This window comes from Squalius cephalus (genome assembly GCF_949319135.1).
Source record: "Squalius cephalus genome assembly, chromosome: 23".
NCBI classification, from domain to species: domain Eukaryota; kingdom Metazoa; phylum Chordata; class Actinopteri; order Cypriniformes; family Leuciscidae; genus Squalius; species Squalius cephalus.
The window spans coordinates 16,281,095-16,306,272 of record NC_137144.1 but is presented as its reverse complement, the minus strand read 5'-3'; the positions used below and the strand labels follow the sequence as shown (position 1 = coordinate 16,306,272).

At 35.7% G+C, this 25,178-nt stretch overlaps 1 protein-coding gene across 1 annotated transcript in view; it reads right to left on the bottom strand.

The window, feature by feature from the left end:
- LOC307151001 (carbohydrate sulfotransferase 8) overlaps window positions 1-22,014 on the bottom strand; it is a 51,748-nt gene extending 29,734 nt beyond the window's left edge. The window contains exons 1-2 of the mRNA XM_079858726.1: window positions 21,672-22,014; window positions 5,093-5,301 (exon numbers count right to left, since the gene is read on the bottom strand). Coding sequence (XP_079714852.1) covers window positions 5,093-5,267 — 175 coding nt within the window. The 5' untranslated portion in view covers window positions 5,268-5,301; window positions 21,672-22,014. The remainder of the gene's footprint in view (window positions 1-5,092; window positions 5,302-21,671) is intronic.
- Window positions 22,015-25,178: the final 3,164 nt, after the last annotated feature.

Sequence of the window (25,178 nt, the reverse complement as noted above, 5' to 3'; positions counted from 1 at the left end):
GTTTTCTGGGGGGAAAAAGATGTACACAAATACTTTTGAACTAAATTTAAAATGTTTCTCTTATAATCTCACATAAAAAAGAAGATATACTAACTTAAGACAATATTTAAATAATTTATTTGGCTTTAGTGAATAATTTAATTTAAGAAATTTTGGATTTTTTTTTTTTTTTTTTTGCCAACTATCCTCTAAACCCTAATTCAATTTTTAATGAATGCAGCAAAGTTTAGTAGCAATATTAAAAAACAAATTCTTCTTTGCTAAAATTGAAAAACCCCACAAGCCCTCAACAGTTTGAAATACCTCTGAGCCAAAACTTAGTCTGAACCGCAGCTTCCCTGCCAATGATTCGGGGTCCACAGAGACAGCTGTCATTGACTGGGCGGGTTGGATCAGAGGGTATGGAGAGACAGATCAATCAGCACAGGAGAGATGAAACTGAATAGACTCCCTTTTCAGGGCACTATTGAACTGTTATTCAGCTTCCCCACCAATGACTGCTTACACAATCCCTCAGTCAATAGTAACGTAAGATTCAATCATCTCAGGTTAGTCATTCCCTAATTAGATTCTAATGCGCCAAAGAGCTCTACTTTATTTAAAAACGTCTCAAATGTAATGCATTTAGAGAAGTTCCACATATCTATTGTTTGTGTCTTGTCAAGCATTTGAGCTCCAGGCTCATGTAAATGTTCAATTACTGAGGAAGCCTCTGAATTCTGTCTCTGTGATCTGACAGGAATGACAACTTACATGAAAAGGTTACAGTAAAAGTGTGTAAAAGTCTGTTTTATTTGTATTAAAATTATTTCTTTTAAAACTGAACTTGACAATGTCTCTGAGGGAGTTACCACAATAAACAAAAATGCACGCCTAGCCATAAATGTGTTTAAAAACATTTCTCGGTAAACCAATTTGATTTAAAATGAAATGTTAAATACTGCCTCAACAAACAGCAGTGAAGTTGACAGGCAAATTTCCTTTAAGACTTTCTGTAGAGTTTTTCATTGACCCACATTTCCGAGAGATAACATTGCAATATCTCCCCTGCGTATCTCACAATCAGTACAATATCGTCCTCATGAGCTTCCGTGCTCAGCTAACAATTTCCCGTGTCGCGAGATGGAAACAGACAATATTAGCTGCTTTGATGGCTCTGCAGGGAAGACACAGTGAGTTTTAAAGCCCACTTCACCGCATGCTAGCACTTCAAATAAACCGAAAAATGTCAGTAATCAAACCCAGTGTTAGCTCTCGGCGAGGACAACTGTAGTGTATGCTAGGACATCACCTTGCCAGATGAGTCCGCTGGTTGTTTTACTGGAGCTGCAAAATTCAATAAATAATTGCTGGTACTGTAAAAAAAAAATGTATGCAGGTTTGTTCTGATGTAGATGTATGTTTGTATGTATGTATCTATCTATATACATATATATACATATTTATAAGAACGCTATTATGTATGCCAGATAAGTAGTTGGCGATCACTGTGTAAAGACTGTGTGCGCACATACGCATTCTTTTACTACGGTGCACTAGAGCCGAACGCACATGCCTATAGACACAAATTGCATAATTTATAATATTTTTTTGGTCCGATTTTCATTCTAAGGATGTTAATCTTGATAATACTGTATTATTACTTTGTCTTCTGAGTAAATTTAATCTTCAAAAGCCAGAAACATTCACTGTAATCCCAAGTCCCTTTTTACTTGCACACTTGCACTTGGAAACCCGTTTTCATAAGTTTGCGTTTTCAGGCCACCAAAACGCAGTTGTCGTGTAAATGAACGGATTTTAGTTGATGAATTTTAAGAATAACCTAAATGTTGATGAAGCTGTAAGTTGATGAATAAAATGTATTTTTAGTTGAAAACGGTGTTGTGTAAATGGCCCCTTTGTCTGTTCATTTGTCTGGTCTTGTTTATACAAGAGGGAGCTGTGTGTTCTGACTCTGTGTGTTCTGTTCCTCTCATGTTAATTACAGTAGGTTAATTATCTGAACGTGCTCCTCCCGAACTTTGTTAATCAAACATTAAAATGTGCTATTTATTATGTATTTTGATGTGCTGAATTAAAATATGCATCAATTAAAACAACTGATTGGCTACTGTTTCCAAGATATTTAGGTCTATGTATATTGTTGTGGCGAGGGGGGCGTGGTTCAGCGAGGTCTGCAACGGGAGAGAGAGGCAGGAGAGGAGCGGTGTGTAGGTCAAGTGCAAATGGCAAACACCTGTGTCTTGTTTCAGTAATTGGCATGGAGAGACAGGATAAAAGCTTGGAAGACTGGACTGAGAACTAAAGACTGGAAACACAAGTGCTGCATTGAAAGAGTTGATTTTAAGCCCTATTCGCACAGGATAAGTATTACCTGGTGACCTCTAGTTATTTGTAATAATTGCGGAGGTTGCCTGTGATCTTAATCCTGTGCGAATCGGCCATGTCTGTAATTTGTAAAGTAAAAATTCCCCCGCAAATGACCTACCATATTTCGCCGAACACAGAGGTCCTGTGATAATATTAGTCCCGTGCGAATCGGCATCTCTGTGATTTGGTGGGGTCGTTTATAATTTTTTCAAGGTTTTTGTTTCCTGTGTGCTTTTTTATCCATCTTTCGCAAAGAATGGAGGCTGCGTTGGAGTGTTTTGATAGTATTTTGGGTGCTGGGTCATATCGCTATACACCATGATACGATACAACTATACAATTTGCAGAAAGAGAAAGCTGAAAACCATCAGAAGAGCAAAAACAAAAATAATGATTAGATGGAGATGGATGACATGTATAGCAGCATGTGGTAAGGAACATTCTTCTGTTTATGATATATCATACAGCTAGACCTATAATAACGACAAGACATTTCCAAGCAATAATAGCCTTTAGACATTATATCCGGGAGATAAGTCCGTAATTTCGAGTAAAATCACAGGCTTTGTTTATCCCGTGCGAATGCGCCACACGAAATTCAGATGTGGGGGGGGGTAATTTCTAAATCACACGAGGTCCCCAGATAATACTAATCCAGTACGAATAGGGCTTGATTGTTATTTGCGCAGAGCGCAACCTTTTGTTTGTGATTTCTTGGAATTACTTTAATAAAACGCACAAGTCTCAGTCAGCTGACCCTGTCTTCTTCCTTCCTCACACTGAAATCATCACAATTGTGTAGATAGTACCGGTCACCTTTCCTGTTAATGTAACACTTTAAAAATGAGCATTAATTATGGTTAATGCAAAAAACTATTATGTACATGGTTTAATCCTATTCAGTGCCTACTCTGAGCTTCTTGGCTTGTCTCTTGTATTCATTCATGGGCTCAATTTACTCTTTTCGAAGTTATCTCCAGTTTACACAAGTACAAGGCATCTCTGCTCTCTTTGGCAAACAAAAATGTGTCCCTTTGCAAAATCAAACACAGACTAATAAGAGAGAGCACAACGCTGTATGACAGGGGTGCAAAACTCTGTTCCTGGAGGGCCACAGCTTTAACCCTAATTAAACACACCTGATCCAGCTCATAATGTCCTTCAGGCTAATTTAAAAACTATAGGTACAGTGTGTGTGTGTGTGTGTGTTTGAGCAGGGTTGGAACTAAACTCTGCAGGGTGGTGGCCCTCCAGGAATTAAGTTTTGCATCCCCTGCTATATGATTTCTAGAGCTGATATAGGGCAATTTGTTCAGCAGAGTGATGTAAGCCTTGTTATGATTGGATCATCCATCCTTCTACGATCAACATGATACAATTCATATCATGTACTGTATGACGCAATACCAGCTTCAGATTGCATTGCATTATTCATTGTTTTGCCTAAAAAGCAAAGTACTTTCCAAACTCAGTTATAGATTTATTCATAGATCCAGTCAAAGATGTATTGTAGTCATTTCTGGTTTATATTGAGATCCCCTCCCTTTATAACTCACTTATTCTCCACCATTCCCAAATCATGGGTCGTAATACTGACCCGATAGCACATCTTGAAAACTAGCGCCAATCAGCAATTTTAAGCATAATTTTTGTTCTCAGTGAACCATAATTAGTAAAGTTTGACTACATTTATTACAGAAGCATTTTGGCTGTAGACCAGTGTATTTAAATGCTTAGTTTTATGATCAAAGCTCTGTAGTTTTCATTGTGGCGGCAAAATATATAATGCAATGAAATACAAAAAGGATTAAGAAATGAACACATAAATGTTCCTCAAAAGCCTATCATAGTAGATTTTTCTAAAAAGTGATATATGGATAAGTTACTTCAGTCTAGTAAGTGTTTGTCACGATTATTCATAGTTTCACCCTCATGGACTCTTAGTTTGTTTACCTTCAGTCACATCTCCTTTGTTCTTTCAAAGTTTCCCGCCACTTGTTTCTTGTCTCCTAGGTTACTCACTGTGTTCTAGTTTGTTTCTATGGTTACTCACCAGTTACCTCGTTTGTATCACCTGTGTTAATCCATTCATCTTTGTTTTCACTTAGTATATATTTCTGCCTGTGTTTCTCGTTAATGCTTTAGTTCAGTTTGGTGTTGTTATCTTTCTGTCAATAAACTCTGTTCACTTTTATCTTCATCTTCACGTCCTGCCTACACAACGCATCTAAAATATTACTAACAATAATAGTTGTTCTTGTGTTTCAAATCTGTAAAGAATTCATAGCAAAAAGACACATGAACCACAACCTGAAGTGGATGTTTTTACAATTATACTAAAAGGTCTTTTTACTAAAAAGTATAAACTACTGTATCAATCAGACGACAGAAGACATGTAGTAGATTGCATAATCTACTTTTTTATTTGATATATTTTATATATATTTAAAAAATGTGTTGGTTACTTTTAAATTATAATAAAGATGTTTTCCATCTGTTGTTTCCATCCAACTGTTGCAAGATATCTCTGTTGATCCAATCCATGCACTTTGTGAGTCGTATTTAGTCATAATAAATAATATTTCTTGAATGAAAATACTTCATTTTGATGCTATCACATGAAGCACGTATTTAGACAACCAGGCAAAACATTTTAACAGTGCGAACACTTTCTTTAAAAAATAAAACTGAAATAAAAGACTGAGACACATGTTAGACAGACCTTGGTTTTGTTGCTGGAGTGTCTCTGTGAGGTCCTGTAGATGTAGCAGAAGAAGACTTCCAGCGCCTAACAGCAGCAGAAACCAGAAGGAGCAGGGGATTCTCATGACTGTGGAGAGTAGGGACCTCCTTCTGCCTCCACAGCCGGCCTCCAGCACCCTACACTCTACCCACATCACGGCCTGTGACGCACGGCCCTGGCGGTGGGACCTACACACACACACACACACACACACACACAGAGAAAAAAACACTTCAACAGTGCCTTAGCAACCAAGGCTATCGTGACTGCTTTACTTCTGTAAGATGAGCTAGTGGTTTTAGAGTCTGGAATTAGAATTGTTTAGAGTTCTTTTAAAGCAAGCACCTAGCAACAACCTAGGACACCCTAGCAACCACCCAGAACATTCTTGGCAATTTTTTCATTCGCAAGCAGCACTCTTCATTTTCTTTTTTTTTGAAAATGAAAAAAAAAAAACAATCTAGTTAAATCTCCTGTTGGGAACTGTTGAAAACTTGTATTAGTTTTAGTAAGTAACAAATTGAAAAGGACAATAGGGCGATTGCATTTGTGAATGTTTATTTCTGTATCTCACGCTACAATGTGCATGCATTTATATTTAGCGTGTTGTGTTTTCGCAGATTTATCTGATGAATATTCTGCTGACTGCAAGGTCCCATTTCCCGCAAGACAGAGAATGAGAAAGAGAGAAAGGGAGACACAGTTGTTTGTGGAGTGTGTGTGTGCCAGGTCTGCTGTTCTCAGCAGGTGAGAGCAGCGTAAGGAATCATGTGCTGAGCCTATAGGGACCTGAAGCCTACACAAAACATCTTGCCCTGCCTGTTCCATGTGTATCTTCTACACACTGTGAGATTAGACGACCCACACAAACATAAATTCTTATTACAAACATTCATCATACACTGTGCTTTGTGGAGCTTAACACCAAACAAATCTGGAGCACTGAGGAGGAAGTCATAAACTGATTACTGAATTAATAGACTGAATTAATTTGCTTTTAACATTATTAATAGGACTGTGCATAATAATATTAATTCCACATTAAATTTTCCACAAACAGGCTACAAAATAGCACCTGAAACTCTTTTTCAACAAATAGTCAGTGGAAGGAAGTGCTTAACCTTCAGAAAATAACTGAAGGAGGTCTTACTCAATATGCACCACTGTTTGGTCCCAGACTATCCAAACTACCCTAAAGCCTATTGAGAGGCTTTATAACCGTGCCCTAGGCTAAACATTTTAGATAAAAAGCCCATTCGATTCCATCACTGTTACATTTTAAGTAAACATAAAATCTTAAACTTTGTTAATTTTGTTAATCTTAGACACATAAAGTTGTTTCTTAAATGTTTGACTGGACTTGCACCTGAACCACTTTGTAAATTTGTGAACAGGCTGGAACCCTCCAGATCAACAAGAGCTGCTACATGTGGAGACTGTAAAGTTCCATTTTGTAAAACATCTTTTGCCCAAAATGTTTTTTCTGTGAAAGGAGCCAATTTCCTACAAATATAAAGACTTTAACTAAACTGTCCGCCTTTAAAAAACGAACAAAAGCCTGGTTCATAAAGCAGCAGCAGTGTGATCATGCCATATGAGATGTAGCCTATAGCTGTGTGTATGTGAGGTGTGCATCTGTGTGAGTTCGAGTGAATGTGTTTATTTACTACACTTATTTTTATTGGTGCTAACTGGTTTCTGGACATTTTATTGTATTCACTGTAAGATTTTTTACTTCTTTATTATCTTAACTGTTAAAAGCCCTTCTAGGGACAGGTGTTGCGAATTAGCCATGGCAATAAACACTGTGATACAGGAATCGGATTGTTCTTTATGTAATAATCTATGTTTTTTTTTGTATCTGTCGCTATTCAAATAAACAACAAATAAAACAAATAAAAAATTTCATTCACTTCATATGAGGTTTACAAACCAATTTGGGACATGTCTAAGTAAACCATGGTTTGTGTGATTTTCAACCAGTAAACTTTACTGGTAAACTTTACTTTATATATATATATATTAATATATATATATCAGGGATGGGCAACTTCGGTCCTGGAGGGCCACTGTCGGTCCTGGAGGGCCACTGTGCTACAGAGTTTAGCTTCAACCCTAATCAAACACACCTGAACAAGCTAATCAAGGTCCTCAGGATTACTAGAAAGTTACAGGCAGGTGATTTTTTCAGGGTTGGAGCTAAACTCTGTAGGACAATGGCCCTCCAGGACCGAAGTTGCCCATCCCTGATATATATATATTAATTAAAATTATATTAATTAACAGTTTCCACACACTGAAAAAAATTATTCGTTGAATTTAATAAAAAAATGTATCATAAGTGGTTGCACACAATTAAGCTACATTTAAACAAATGCATTAAGTTGAACTAAAATTGATTAAGTTCAACTTAATGCATTTGTTTAAATGTAGCTAAAATCAATTGTAATGTAAAATTGTAAAAATCAACTGTTTTCAACATTGATAATAATGTTTTATTGATCAATTGATAAAAGAAATGTTTCTTGAGCACCAAATATTAGAATGATATTCCCGCCATGCTGTAGAAAGAGTCCAAATGATGACTTCTTGGTTGTCACAATATTAAAGAATTAAAATCACTTGGTAAGAGAGTTGACCACAAAATCTAATTTTTGAAAGAAAAAAAATCATTAAAATTTGCTAACAATTATAATTTTATTTATCGGATAAAGTTCAGAAAGTCCAGAACTCTGAGATGGAACAAAAATAAAATAAAAAATAAAAATATCACAATTTTAACTGGTCAAGTGTCATCAAAATAAATCAAAGCCCAGCAATTACAGAAATGATATGTAGCACTGTGAATGTGGCTTCATTTGCTTTGCAAAGTCATTTTCATTTGCTTGAAAGCATTTTCCATTCAGCACTTAAATGTAAGTGCTGCATTTTCTACTGTAAAACCGAACATCAAACCTTTGCCAGATGGAAACTGGCCTTATCATCTTCCCACATCAAAACACCAAAATTGCAGCTTGATGTGTACAGTCGCATCTTTGCAGGCAATCACAGCTCAGGTGATGGGGTTAGATTTCTTTAACAACAGCTTTGAGTAAAAAAACACCCCATGCACCTGCTCCTTCATCAACGCCCCCTTTCCTTTTATCTGGGCTTGATTGCTTTTCCCTGAATTGAACCACTTCCCCCATTACCCCAGTCCCAGGATATTGCTGATCCCTGACCTGTGTGATAGTGGGATTTAAAAAGGTCTTGAGAAGCACAAGGAAACCTGTGGATGTAATCTAGAGCTGTTCTCCTCAGTAAAGCCAGAGGATCTTCTGCTAATGAAAGCAGCTCTCTCACCAGATGCTACCCTTCCATTTAAGATCTTACTTTTGACATTCACTTGTGATTATACTTAGAATTCAAACCCGGGCCAAAAGGGCTTTGTTTTTTCACTTTTTAATAATTATTACTTCTATTAAGCAAACTCTTATGCAACTGTTGTACTTGCCAATTAGTCAGACTTTAATATTCATGTGAAATATGGAAATTAGGTGGTGGATCATTATAAACGTATTCTCTAAATAACTCTAAATAACTAAGTTTTATTCTTAAAACCACTCGGCCAAGGTCAGAAATAAAAATACAATAAAATTCATTGAAATTTATATATTATTGTTTCATTCTGCCTTGTAATGGTCAGAAATCGTGAGTTTAATAAAATTATTTTAAGCTTCTTTTCAAGTTTATACATCTTAAAGTAGTGATGAATTGATGGATATAAAAAATACATTGTGAGTAGAAACTAAATATTTTTCCAAATTATATTTCATGAATATCTATAATATATTTTTTCACAGAATAAATTGGTTTTTATACATAGCTTATTATATAGGGGATAATTTTGGGGTGTCCATAGCATTAAAACATTTGAAAACCTCTGGCCTTAGTGACGCGAGCCAAAAAGAAAAGTCTTTTCAGGGCCAGAGCAGGTTATTATGACTATGAAAAACTTTTTTTTTCTTTCTTATTTTTGGGGTATCGTACACCGTTAAATAATGTGCAGACCAGGAACATGTATAAAGATAGTTTATTTTGATTGTTCTGTCTTAAAGTCTAGTCTGAAGTCATATGATACTGTATAATTCAGGTACATCGTAGAGGCTTTTTTCGATCATGTTTGAGTGCAACATTTGCAAATTTGGAAGTTGGAACCACATCACAGGCTCGAAAAGACCAGATGTGCTCAATTACCCATGATAAATTAAATCTCTGTATTTACATAAACAGACTAAATCAATTTTGTCTGACTTGTTTAGACAGCTGTTCATTACAAAAGACATGAAGTTGTGTAGATTGACTATTTACAGATGTAAACTGAGTTCTGCAAAAGTTTAGTTGCTAGAGAAGCTAAGTTAAAAACAGCCTTGAGTCTTATCTACTGGTTCATGTGATCTGTTGAGCTGCTGTATTTGTGTAGTGTCATATTAACATTCATTATGGTGACAGATGGAGGACATATTCGCAAATCAATAAGCTTCCCCACTGTCTCTCCCCCACTTCACTCTGTCCTTCCTTGCCGAACACATTCATCATTGCTCTGAATATTATACCTGCACTTTTGCAATTATTACCCTGTTGAATCAGTACTCTGAAATTAGAAATGATTAAAACCATTGATCCAGTTTACCACGTTCAAACATAGCAAACCATATTCATTGATTTGTCACCATAATCTGTGTAATCTTATTAAAAAAGCAGCATTTATCCCCATTTGCTTTTTTGATGTTGTTAATTCCCTTTCCCAGGTAAAATCATTTTAGTACATGACATGCTGATGATTCTCCATGCATGGGTAGTTTTATTTTGAGAACTGGCTCTGCATTTTAACTGGATTGGGATGTGTCCTATAACCTAAAACTTCAAAAAAACGTAAAGCTGAGAAATGACACAGGAAATTTTATACGATCATGTTTTTTTTTTTAACTCTTGTAAGTTGTCAAATAACTTTTCTCTCTATGTAATTAAAATCAATCCTAACCTACAATATAATAACCTTATTGATCGCCAAAAACTGTCTCTAAAGCTGTCTGGAAGCTGTGGAGGACCTAATGATGTCAAATCCTTTGGGTTAATGGATTACTGACCACTAAGGTTATTTACTGGGTTAACTGGACATCAAGTGAGGTTACAGTAAATGTACAATCTGAATCATAGCAATAGCATATAAGATAAAAAATAGAGGGTGAATCAGAGATTTTTACAATGATTGGGCCTTAAAAATCACCCTTTTCAAATCAACTGTAATGTGAATGTAAATGAAAAAGCTCCACAGTATGCTTACCCAAATGACTTGATTTTACAATAACTTTTCCTCAATAATCATACTGAAATGGTGAAATAAATCACTCTCGCTGCACAGACAGAAATCAATTGATCTTTATGTCTTTGCATTATTAACTTGAATATCAAAAATCTGCTTTTATGCCCACTTGCACATTTATCTTCTATATGTTACATCAAAGGGGAAGATAGCTTATCCTTGAAATATTCTCCAGCCCACTTCCTTAGGTATTACTGGAGTGAATGAAAGATGTCTCATTATAGTGATTCTCTCACACTGAATAAAAATGATACTGCGGCATGCACGTCTCACGGCTCATGCTTTGCAATCATACAAGGCTTTAGGATAGTGATTCCCAACCAGCGGCATGCATACACCAGGGGGTATTAAACCTATCAAAAAGAAATACAATACTTGCATAAAAAACGTAGATATATAATTAATAAATACATACAAATTAATAATAATTATTATTATTAATCATAATCATTATTATTATTGTTGTTGTTGTGTTTATTATTTATTAATATAATTTTATTTAATTATCATCGTTTATATATATATATATATATATATATATATATATATATATATTATATTATAATGACCGTAAAAGTTTTATCCTAGTCACAAATACTTTTTTATAATTATTATTATTATTAATAATACTTCTACTATTACTAATAATGTATTATTATTTAAAAAATAATATAATAAAAAAGAACAACTAATACAAATTCTATTTAACAACAATTAATCTCGTAACTTTTTAATTAACTTAATTTAATTTTAATTTAATTAATTAACAATTATTTTGTCCCCAAAAGGTCTCTTACACTTTAGCTACTATTAAAAAAGGCACAATGTTTTACATTATGTAACGTGAGCATATTTTTCAGTAAATGAAGTTGATTAGGATCAATTATAAGCCTAATGGCATGTGGGGTTAGTAAGACAAAAAAGGTTGGGAACCACTATATTCAGTAAAAAAAAAATCCTGAATAAAAGTTTTTCTCCAATCTTTCTCCGGTTGCAGTGGAAAGAACCATATTGATTCTTGGGCATGTGTGATATTACCCTATATACGTGGATTAATGGTTAGAGACCCGCCAAAGCCTTTTCATTTACAGATCACAGCATTTTTTCATTAAGTAAAGCGCTCCTAGAACATGATGGAGGAAGGGCTGTGATTACTTGGGGATCAAAGGAAGGATGGCGAGGAAGGTTAAACCTGGTCCTATGTGTACACAGACCCCTCATCCATCAGCGGCTTTCTGCATGGATATACTGAATAATCTGTAAAAAGGGCATGAATCTTTAAAATCTTCTGAATTTCTTTCTCATCTCGTCTCTAAAATCTATTCCCTCCCATTTTGGTTTCATATATCATATACATTACTGGCAGTGTATTTGCAGACAGTTCATTAAAGGCTATATTTTATAATCCATAGCTGTCACCCATCAGTAATTACTTGCAGCACGTGATTGTTAAACTGGGATTTAGAGTGATCTGTTTATTACAAAATGACTTGTCATGAGGTACAGATGATCTTCATCAGTCATTAGGTTGCTGTGCGTTATGAACCACCCATACAGATTATGTATTATGTGGGAACCTTGAGCATTCGATATTAAGTGATGTTTTTATATCATTTTTATTTACACATGATCTCTTAACAGTAATTTACGTGGTAATATACCAGTAAAAACTGTATATGTGAAAGGGGCTAATAACTTTGCATAATTCATTACCATTCTCAACAAGCTTGTTTGCCACCATGCTTCACGTAGACCCTGGCAATTTGGGAAATAAATTGCAATTAATTAATAAATAAATATGATTTCACTTAGTCATTCATGTCCTCGCATCTCACAAATACAATATTTCAAACTCCATCTGATACATAAAATGTTTTAAAGAAACTTAGAATCTTTAACAGTCCCATTTCTGTTTGAATCAAATCAAGTATGGCGTCTAATTCGACTAAGATGCAACCTGCTGAGTATTATTTCCCTGACGTCCTGAGAGACTCACTGCCATAGTAACCGGCCCCATGCAAGTCTCCAGATGCTACTGTCTTGCACTGCTCTCACTCAGGTCCTCTTATCCTTCTACTACCCATGAAGCTAACTGTGATTTTTCCAAGCAGGACATTTTCACATTCTTGTTGGTCCTAGAAACAATATGATGATATTTAGGGGTAGATATTTGGTTCGATACACAATACTGATCTCACAATATACTCTCAGTTTTTTTAAATTATTACTTCTAAGACATATGACAAACATTTAACAAAAAGTATTGTTTATTAAAATACTAAATTTGGTATTACATCAGGGGTGGACTTGAATAGACTTAGACTTGGTCCTTCTCCCCCATGCACCAGGCAATGGCGACACCAGAATAAAAATATTCATGATTCTGCTTGGATAAAAATACAGAATTATGTTAAACACATAAGCTTGCACCCTGTCCCATACATTTAAATATTGTATTTTATTAAATAATTATTTTACATTTATTATTAATAATTAATGGAAGCTTAAATGTGTGACCTTCTGGGTTTACCACATTTGATGCTAAAATAAATGTCTAAACATTCATTTTAGGGGAACTATACAATACATATTGTATCTATCATATCCATGATACACATTGCCGCATTTTTGAATTGCGATACTGGGATATTATATATGGTTACGCCCCTGTGAATCCATCTGAATTTAAGGGTATTTGATAGTCACAATGTTTTTTGATGTTGATCCAGTAATATGTCCTGCTTGGCTAAATCACGATGACCGTCACCCAAGGAAACTCTCACTCAGGTCCTCTTCTGACGCTACAGGTTCTCGTCTCTTACCGAACTGCCTGCGTGACACACAAAATGATCAGTGCAGACAGGTCAGTCATCACTGTGCCTTGCTCTCCCTCTCTCCCCTGTTATCCTGCCTTATGTTGTGACAGTGTAAATTACATCAGTCACTTCACTGGGGCGGACACACGCCCGGCCACTCATCCGATACACAACGAAACACACTCTCTGCTTGCTCACAACGTAATACCGACTCTGTTTTAACAGCTTGTGTTCTTTGCCTCTCATACGCAGATACACACACAGCTCAGCACCATATGTTGACCTCCCTTACACATGAGGTGCTCTGGCCCCGGAGGGAAATAAATTACACACTAATATTACTGTGCACGCATTGGCACGCTTCTCCAAAAGACAGATGTTTACTCGGGATGATCTTTAAACAACAGTTCCAGCGAGACTTTTCACATCCTTCTTTCGCCTTAATGATGGCTAAAGCTCGCTGGACCCTGACCATGATGTGTTTCTAAGAATATTGCCGTAAATGCTGGTCTAAGATCAGTTTCGACACCCCTAACCTGAGAAAGGAAAAGCTGACTCGAAATGACTTTACAAATGAAAAAAAATAATTCAATGAACAAAGGAGTGCATTTTGCAGATTAATCCATTGGTCCATTTTGCTGCTTAAGGAAAGACAGGTTTTTGTATTTACTCTTTATGTTGGTTGCCATGACAATAAAAAAATAAAAAAATCGCATTATGCTTGATCTTCAGTCGCTTAATTAATTAGCAATGTGATGCGAGTTCTGAATTTACAATAAGGTTTCATCACTTAACGTACGTTAACTACTTTAGTTAACATGAACTAAGAATGAACAATAATACTACAACATTTATTAATCTTAGTTAATGTTAATCTCAATGTTTACTAATACATTATTTAAATCAATATTTGTATTTATTAACATTAGTAAATGCACTGTGAACTAACATGAACAAACAATGAACAACTGTATTTTTATAAACTAACTCAAACAAAGATTAATAAATACTGTAAGTATTGCTCATTTTTAGTTCATGTTAGTTAAAACATTAACTAATGTTTACTAATGAGACCTTATTATAAAGGTTTAGGGGTAGATATCTATATTTAATTAGATATAGAATTTAACAAAAAAAAAATCTTGAATCGGTATTACTGAAAAGAATAGATCAAAAATGCTAAAAAGATATACCTCAGATACAGTGCTTACGAGCTAAGGTTAATAAAAAGCACTATTTGCACTGTTAAGTCAACAGGTGCAGAGTTACGTAAAGTCTTAAATAGGTATTGCCATATTATTTCTAGTGATCCTAAATTATCAGGTATTTTTAAAGAAGAATATAACAATATATTTCAATCTCCGTGACATGCTTGTTTAATCTGAATTTAGTTATCGTGTAATTGACCATTCGCAAAGACCCGCCCCCTTTAGTTTCTGTTTCTATGACAAGCCACGCCGCTCTCATGACACACACCATGTTCTCAATACATCATGGAGCAAAGAGGACAATGACAACGCGCTGACAGACAGGACATACCAGGTTGTACTTTTGATATGAAACAAAGTCTCAACTTTCAAATTTGGTCATTTTTTTAAGAAATGTAAACAATAAATACCATTTTGTGTCTGTTTAATGTGTCTGACAGATTGCCGTTCTTAGAGCTGCTCGAGAACCGATCATCTCTTCCTTCTAGTTAATTTATAGCATCAAATGAACATGAAAGAACATGAGGAGGAATGTTGTTTTAACAGCGGAAAGACATCAGTACATTCCGTTTTTGAAGTTCAACTACTCTCCTGACTGCTTTGTCGGACAAAAATGGCGGATTCGGCGGAATATGATTGGTCAGATCACCTGTCAATCAAACTCCCTGCGAAGCGTCAATTAAAGGGATACTTCAGGATTTAGCATTAAGCTTTGTATTAGTAGAAAACCTGTAGTATTTTCGAATTACCGTGCTTTCCACCCTCATATCCCCCTGAGACAAGAGATTTATGTATTTTTTGTCTGGAAAAAATCCTCCAATGACGCAAAAATCGTCATTTTGCGTCATCGGAGGATTTTCTGGCCAGAGGCTAAAGACTACAGCCAGTAGATGGCGTAGTTCTGCATGTTTTCAGCCCGCCCATAGGAGGAGGGATCTCACTCACAGAATGTATACAGTGTCAGCCGTCTTTCTTTGGAAGCTAAGCTAGCAGGCTCTTGTTCTGTGGAGAAAGCTGAATAGTAGGAGAAAGCTGAGTAAGTAGGGGTTACCATCCTCCTTTTCCCGGACTTGTCCGGCGGGAGAGATCGTTCAAAATGTCCGGGATTCGGCTTTTGCTTTCTGCGGTCGCCATTCATTGTTTACATGCACACATTTTGTTCCAATCTAACTGAATTCATTCCGATTGGTGAATCTGAATGTAGTGTTTACATGAACGCTAAACAAGTGATCGGTTGATGTGCGTTTTACCATTGCTAAGAAAATTCCCGCTCCTCCGTGAGAGGAGAGGAATCCAATGTTTTTGGATTTATACTTTAAATACTTTGTCACCATTAGGACTGAATGAGGATTTTGATATTAAGCCTATAGTGATTTATATATTTTTTCAACTGCTGTTATTATTAAAGATGTAGTTTTTTTAAATAAACTGGTATTGTTATTTTTTCATACTGCTTTATAAAATATTACAGCTTATGGGTAGAGAGTTGAATATTTAATATCATATTATTGTAGTCTTTACCATCATGTGGATTGTTTTGTATATTTTGTTTATTGAAATTATCGTTTTTTGTATGGTATGATTAAGTTTTTTTTGTGTGTCACATAATATGAATAGTCACATGTTTTTCAGAGTGTGTCTAATTAAAGGGGACCTATTATTCCCCTTTTTACAAGATGTAATATAAGTCTGTAAAGTTTCAGCTCAAAATACCCCACAGATCATTTATTATACCATTTTGTAAATGCCCATTTTTGAGTGGAAGGAAAAACATGCAGTTTTCGTGCAAAAGTTATTTGGAGCTGTATTTTCAGTGTGGACACATTTCCTTTTTCTATATTATCATTATTTTGTTGTCCTTCACCCGAACCCAATTAGGGTTCGACCTTCTTAACTATCTAACAATTCAAATGTCATAATTTTTACATAATCCATAATCCAATATATTATTCCCTAACTGTGACACCTGAGAAGTAACATAATTTTGACCCTTTTAAAGCATGACAAGAAGACAAGTAAAAAAATCTCAATCTACAAACTGTTTCGTACACATTACCCAACATATTGCACAAAAAAACATCTATTTATAATTATATAAAATATATATATTTTTTTTTTTAAAAGCTAACAGCTTTGTGGTCACATTTTCTGGCCTATTTACCTGAAAATGCAGTTACCCAAATGGCAATGCATTTTGCTATAAAATTGTTTTGAGTTGCATAGATATATAACAAAAATTGCAATATTAACATAAAATGAATAGAAAATATAATAAGCTCATAAAATAAATAACAACAATCAACATTTTCTGAAGGACCTAAGCACCTCTAGTCACTGACAATTTGTTGAAAACCTTTTTTTAAAGAATTTCAGGCCCAAAATGAATACCCTACTCATTGAAAGCGTTTAGATGAATTATTAAAGAATAAAAATCGAAGACATTCACTGACACACCAGTCTTCATAGCTTTACCCTGCAGTTGGTTCACCCATTTCCTATGTCACCAGCCTACATTCCAGTCAGACAGTTTGATGAGTGGATCTTTTGAATGTCAAACCCTCATCCTCTCAGGGCCTGACTAATCATAAAGAGTGAGAACTTGTCTTTTACCTTCTCTTGGAGCTTTCTGATTCTGTCCTTGACATTCAGACAGCAGACTCTGTCATGAGGCTCACAGAGGAATACTGTGTGGGTGTGAGGTGTGTGAGGCTGAAGAGCTCAAGACTTGAGTTAGTGAGTGCATGTGTGTGTTTAATTATTCAATCATTTAACCAATAAAAAGCGTTTAAAAGAGGTTGTGACTAAACCATTGGCTCCTCAAACAAACAAAACCCCTGCTTGTTTGCAATGCAAGGGTAAATAAAGAAATGATGTTTGCATATAAGTACAGCGTTTTCTTTAGTCAAGAAACACTGTATCCATAATTAAAAGCTAACTTTTTTTTGTATTTGAAGAGCGGAGAATAGTCTTTGTCTTTGATGTGTAGTTGAAGCAAATATAGCCTACTATTTTTGCATGCGCTTCATGTTTTGTATCATGAGATTTCAACAACAAGAAAACTATAAACTTAATATCTTGTATGTTGATAAAAATGCAATGCGATACACATATTGCCTCAGATGCGCATGTTCCGGTGACAGACAAAACATGTCATTCGCTGGTCAAAAACCTTGTAGGCTTACTCAATTTAAGCTTGATTTTCATAAAATGTTAATATTATAATGACACATGCAAGTGTCTGACCATAGCTATAAAGCCACAATACCAACTTCGACGACAGTGTTTAATTAAATAGGAGGTTTCCGCCCGAAAGCTACGATATGTAAATCTGTTGTTTTATCATCAGCAGCAATGCCATACTATGAACTTCTTGTGGTCCTACCTGACTCAAGCTCAAGTTTTACATTTAATGCGAGTATATAACATCTAGTTTTTGTATGCCATTTGAAGCAATGCATGTTTGTGCAATTTTGTGAGCCTATATTTTTATATAGTGGTGTGCCGTGGGATTTTAATATCAAAACTGTGCCATGGCAAAAAAAAAAAAAAAAAAAAAAGGTTGGGAAACACTGGTCTAATGTCTACGAATCTAACCCATCATCAGATTAAAATACTATAGCCTATATGCCAGACTATTACTGGTAGTACATGTTTGATCTACATGTCCACAGGCTCAACTAAAGCACATATTACACCTCAATAGATTGTAACAGTCGGGTTCCGGAAGTAAAAACATTCATTTTCTCTATAAGGAAATTGATTTTGAATGATAACTTATAAACCTTTAAAGACAGACTTACTGTGAGCTAAGAGGTTGTTAATTGATGGTATTTGATTCAGTTGAAGCCGTCAGTCCACATTATTTCATCTTATTTTTTTTTAAATAATTGTGTTTAACAGCGGAATTCCTGGTGAAAAACTACATTACCCATGATGCTGTACAGAAAATTCCACCAATCAAATAGTACAAAAAAGCTAAATGTCTCGTTAGCTCTGCCCACTCCCATGAAGCACTGCAAATAGCATAGGCCTTCCAGTCCACTTTTAGACACACACTTGCGAACTTCCCTAAACACTTCCCCTCGGGGGAATCCCTGCCGCCATTTTGAAGTGCGTTCCACTTCATGAAGTGGACGAGGGAAGTTTATATGGACAGACCCTCGTTCCCTCGATTTTGACCGAGGGAGCGAGTCTACTTCATATGTACACCTCAGGCACCTATATGTCCCACAATGCAGTACGATTGTGACGTCACCACAGATCTCGTCTAATCACCACCACAACAAACAACTCTATGATATATTAATTTTTTTTTTTTAAAACAACCCAAACGCATTTGATACGCAAATCTAATACACATTTGGATGCTGCATTAAACAAATTCTTTAAGGGAAAAAAGATTTAAATCAATAAATCAACTCCACAGCTGATTCCAAGTGATCAAGGGCTTAGGACGTTCAAATTCAGCCCATTGCAGTTTTCTGCCAGTAGTGGGCACTCGTGCAACGTAAGCAATGACATACATCCAAGTGAACAAGACAGAGGGAAGTTAGCGTGTGAAGCATAGATATCATATAAAGGCTAGATGGCTCGTCCGCGCTGCTGGCCAATGGAGCTCGACATCCGCACACGGCGGCCATCTTACGACAGGATGCTCGCTCACTCATAACATGGTGCATGTACTTTTAAATAACCATAACTTGCTCAATTTTCTACCGATTTTCAAACGGTTTGGATTGTTATAAACGTCAGAGATGTAGCTATTATACTGCATACATATGAATAATTATGTTCAAAATGTTTAAGCATTCAGAATTATAGCCACGTTAATAACGTTTGTAAGAAACCAAACCGTTTGTAAATCTGTCCAGATTTCAGCGAGATAAGAGGATTTGTGTGCGTGCTGCTCACTCACCTTAATTCACAGAGTCCTGTCCTAAGATGGCCGCCGGTGATGCCGGAAGTGACTCCGCCTTAAGACATCTAGCCTTTATATGATATCTATGGTGTGAAGGGCATGACAATTTTGGACTGGAACGCAGCCCTAATTTGAGTCAGTCTCCCTACACCTTATATAAATATTAGTTTTTTTTTTATTTGATTATGTTGTTTGCGATGCTTCATGGGATTGTAGCTGTTTGGCTTGGTTCATTACAAGGTGTTAACAAAGACTTCTTTGAAATCCCTATGAGAAAAATGAAAAAAATACTTCCAGAACCAACGCCGCTGAAAAAGTGGGCGGGCACTAATTCACACTAGAGACCTGCAACACTAAAGCTGCAAAAGAGAGTGCGAATTCAAAAAGTAGGCTATGCATCACAAACATATTTACAATGTATAATAAAAAAAGACAAGGATCCCGTCATCTTAAACGTGCCGTGCGTAGGCTACAGCCAAACCAGATTTCTGTCCTTAAGTGGTTGTTTTAAAATGTTACGGCTCTCTGCGGCCTCCACAAACAGCAAACATCCATTAGTATAATGCTAAAAAATGCATGAGTTGTCCCACAAGTATTATTTCCACAGAATTAAGGAGGCCATTATATAGGCAATATCTATGCCAGCAAAAGTAAAAATAACCCTCTGTTTAGAAAAGGGTGAAATACAGGCGTAATTGTTACGAGACAAAATTATTAGATGATTGATGACCAAATGTTTGGGCAGCCAATCAAATCGATCCTCTTGGGAGGGAAAAGAAGAGCTCTTACATTCATAATTCACTCGCTGGGTGAATAGTTGATTGAACAGATTAAAGATTAAACTTAAAATTATTTGTACATTTTTAAAAGAGACTTACATTCAGTAGATGTGCCATGTAAAAAGTGAATATTCTGGGTTAAGCTCAATCGGCAGCAATTAAAGTGAATGGTTTCAACAGAATAGCCACTAGACGTATAGAAAAATGTGCTAACATTCATTTAAAATGCTCAAATAATAAATTATAAAATGTGCAGCTCAAATAATACATGGTTTAACGTAAGAATAAAGTGGTTCTATACATTAAGTTAAAATTATTTTTGAAAGACTTTCAGGATGATCTGTGACACTGCAGATGTACAGGATACAAACTGACTGACCAAATAGACTAATTGTTGCGATATCAACCACTACTTCGTTTATTTTTGTCATTTGGAAAAACGAGTAGAACGCGTGCTAGAAATTCTTGTCCTCTGAGCACATCCATTTCTTAACTAGAAGCTGGTAGGGGCATGTCACCATCCTATTTATAGCCTGCCGTGAAATAATTCAAAGGAATCAGAGTGAAGATCTCTTAAATCTTCCCTTTCAGAGTCCTACACAGAATGAAAAAGGAGAACGTCTCTTTCTCCCCCAAAAGCCATCTGTATGAGACAGTGCAGCACACCTCTGAAAAGGTGTGAGTTATATCCTGAACATCACAGTGATGGATGTGGCATCTGTTGGAGAGACAGAACAGCACACATGGCGCTGGTTTCTAACTGTGGCGGGCAATAAAAAATTGAAGCTCTATTTCCAAAAGAACTTCCTATAGTGAATTAAAATGCATGTTGGAAAAAGAACTAAATGCTCTTAAAGGGACAGTTCACCCAAAAAATGAAAACTCCATATACTATATGACTTTTTTTTCAATTGTGGAGCAAATACAGTATAGAGATGTTAAGGAGAATGACAGCCTCTGTCACCATTCACTTTCATTTTATGAGAACAAAAATGAAAAGATGAATGACTGGCCCCTTTTTTTGCATTATTAAGTCATATGTAATTCACTCCCCTTTGAAACCATATTTAGACAAACTGTCCCTCATTAAATCATTTGAAAATAAGTCAATAAATCAAAATCATTTAAAAAAAAACACTGAATTGCTGACAATTAATCTTTCAAAGTTCAGCTTTGAAAACCGTCTTGTTCAACTCATTAAAGTGACATTCATCATTTCCACTTGAACAAAATATCGAATGAGGTTAAACAGTTAAACACGACAGGTAATTGCCACCCAAACTAACGGTTAGGACTGCGTTTCCACTTCTTTCCAAAAAATGTCTGTCTCCTCACTTCACCTCCGCGGTCCAGACTCGGACACATGCACTTTCTTACCTCTTTAAAGCTCAAATTTCTCGCCTGGGGACCTAATTCTACTATTTCCTCTAGGACTAAACACGAAAAAAACCGTTAGCACATTCAACACTTACCTCAACAATCTTCATATGTCTCAAATGTGCCGCTGTAGGCGCTCCGTTTGTGCTGGCTCAATTCAACGGTTTAAATTTCAGTGCCGAGTTGGTAACTGAACCATGGCACGTAAATTAAACGTAGCCCGCGATGAAATGTCTATCTGCGGTCGGAGTGTAACTTTAAAGCGATTGGTAGCGGTGTTTGGTGAGATGTGAACGGTCGCGACTCGCGCGGCGCTCGTGTGTGTGTTGGGCGTGCGTGCGCATCCTGTGCTTCTATTCTCGCGCGCTCTCTAGGGACACCGATGCTGCTGCTGATATTGCCAAGCAACAGCTTCTGTAATAACCCATCAAAGTCTGACGAAGCTCAAGTTTGGTATGCTTTATAACAGACGCTCACGGTTGAACTGTCATTCATAGTTAGAGTGGATGATGGAGAGATCTCTATAATAACGTGAGGTCATCATAAGCCTTATTTGGGTATAATAACTTTCATTAATGTCACTTACAAACATTATATGGGGACATAGCTTCGCTATATGCAGCATGTTTTCATGTTCCCATTATGTATGTTTTAATATACTGGAATCTTTTTTTAAACTCACAGTTTTTAAAGATATGAAACCATATTAGTTCATTTTCTCTCCATTTATTTATTTATTTATACAATTATAGGAGAATTTAAAAATGATTTTGCTATTTGGTTTAAGGCTATGTTGCCATTTTCGGCATGCTCCCCTCTAAAATGAAAAGTGCCAGGTTTTTCTTTATTTTCTCTAATCAAAATGTTTCGAAATAAATTTTCTTTAGAATATTGTTTTAATTGCTAATCCGTATAACTGTGTCCTTAATATCACTTTTCATCTTAATTTTCTTGCCATTGTGTAAGATAATATAATTAATCATTAACCAGTTATATAATTACATTGACAGTTAAATAATATATTTATAAATTAATAATATAATTTAACATTATGAATAAATGAATACATTTTAAAAGCCTGCACTTGACCAGAGTATATTATTGTTATACATTCAATTTCTAATTTTTATATTTTATGTTTAGTGCAGCATACAAAGTATGACCCATATTGTAACGTTAAGGCAGGGACGAAGCAGAGAGAGAATCCACAAGAGAAACACAAGGGCAATGTATACACAGGCTAACAAGGTAACAATGGGGTGTGGTGGATTGTCACGCGGGAACACACAAGGATATAACCACAGGAACTAACAACTCACACCACAAGACTAATCAACATGAAAAACTACAAAGAACTACAAAAAAAGTTCCATGAAATAATATGAATGCACATACTGTATATGTGAAGCCTCATATAATTTTTGTAGATTATAAATGTAAATTATTATAATGTATTATTACCTTTAAGTTTTCAACCCTCTTGTATCCCGCACTGTTTAAAAAAAAAAAAAAAACATCTGATGGCATCACTGTACGATCCTACTAGAACATTCCTCAGTCACCAGACCAGTCACCACAGCACACTACATTTCCCATAATCCCTCCTGGCTCACACCTGCACATCACATCACATAATCATCACACCTGTTCATATTCATTTCAACATCTCTGTGTATTTTGTTCCTCTGTTTTCAGTCTTTAGTTGTCAGTTGACTGTATCCAGTCTTTATCCTCATCCTGTGACTACCACAGCACTTCTCGTAAGGGCTGTTCTAGTGAAATCTAAAACTCTTGTTTTCTTATGCAGGGTTATCGTAAACTGAAACCATAAATCGTTACAAAAAAACTTAAACGTATTGTATAACAGTTAGTTGCCTGCAACATTTCTAATTTTCATTGTTTAACTGCGGGAAAATACAATGAAATAAACTAAAAATAATAAATAAAAAACTATATACAAATGACAAGCACACTACAAAATTGCTAAAACTTTTACTAAAATTGAAGTGAAATCAGAACATATAAAAATTAAAAATTAAAAACTATAATATGAAACTAAAATAACACAAATTGCTCTATTCTGCACTTGTTTTTTGGGTGACGCTGGACACGAGTCTATAAATGAACATACAGTCCATAAATAAATTCAGACTCTGGGGACTGACAGAGATTAAAGGGACAGTGTGAATTTATGAAACTGGGAATGATATCATTGTGCAGCGCTGCCCTATTTTACAAAGGTGTGAAAATATGTATCAAGCCCACATTCAACATTCACTGTGGGCTTGAGGAGTCCTGGGTTGCATGAACATTTCATTTAAGTCTATAACACAATGCTGATTAACCTTTCTCTTGTCGATCAAATTTTATTTATGACATTATTTTGTCTATTGACTTCAGCAACTCCAAAACAATAGACTTCCACCGCCAAATGGATTAAATGATGTACCGGAGGCGGTTGTGCTACTTTATCCTGAAGGCACATATTGATTACTTTATAAATTACTGTCAGCTTACATCATTTAATTTCTTCACTGTCACCATAAGATACTGCCTACTTTTCCATACAGCAACACATTTCACCTCGCTGCCCACATGATAACCAATTGTTTTTTATTCACTCCAGGAATAGACAAAATAATATTGATCTGATGATTCAGGTCTCCTTGTTGCTCTATCCCCACAGCCCTGAAATGTCTTCGCCAGTCCAAAATGAAAGGCAATATGAGACATTCTGTTAAAGGTCCTTTACTTATACGCATAACCATTGACATCCAAGATGGTTTGGCCATCTACAGTATTTGTGTTTTACTTGAATTTAGAGTTACTCAAACTTCTCAAAAGTTCTGCGAGCCAGTGCAAAGTTTCTCATGGGAATTTAAAGGGGCCATGACATGAAAAATGGAAAACATCAAAACATCCCGCAAGTTTTGTAGCTTCAATCGTCCTCCTCGTTATAAAAAAGCATTTATTTAAAAAGCTCCAAAAATTCGGCTGCCTCCAGAGCAAGCCATCGACTATTCATTTTACATGACTGAGCATTTTACTGATTGATAAACGAGGTACAATAGACAGTTCGCTAAGTACATTTTGTTGAAAGATTAAGAAGCTAACTCTGTTGGATCTGACAACAGCTACGCCACAAACCGCAAGTAAACAATTACATAATGGTTTGTCTTTAAATGATATGGATAAATTCTTCAAAACACTTACTCGTCGATTCTTTTTGCAATGACGTTAGCCAATCATAAGAGTGGCTGTTTACTGACAAGCCTTAAAGGAGCCGCCCCTTAAAAACTGATCATTTCAGACAGAGGGTCAGAATGAGGGTTGAAAATAATTATTTTCCAACATACATTTGCGTTTTTGTGTGCACAGTATCAACATTAAGTGAACCTCAAGGAACATATTTAAATAGTTTTTAAAAATCCATATCATAAATTTTCCTTCCCTCCAATCACATTATACTATAGGAAGTAAAATTAGTTGTGAATAGTTTCATATGGACTTTAACCCAATCAATAAGGAATCATATACTTTATAGAACTTTCAGATTATAGCATTTGACATCTGCTTTGATTTATGATGTCATTGTTAATCAG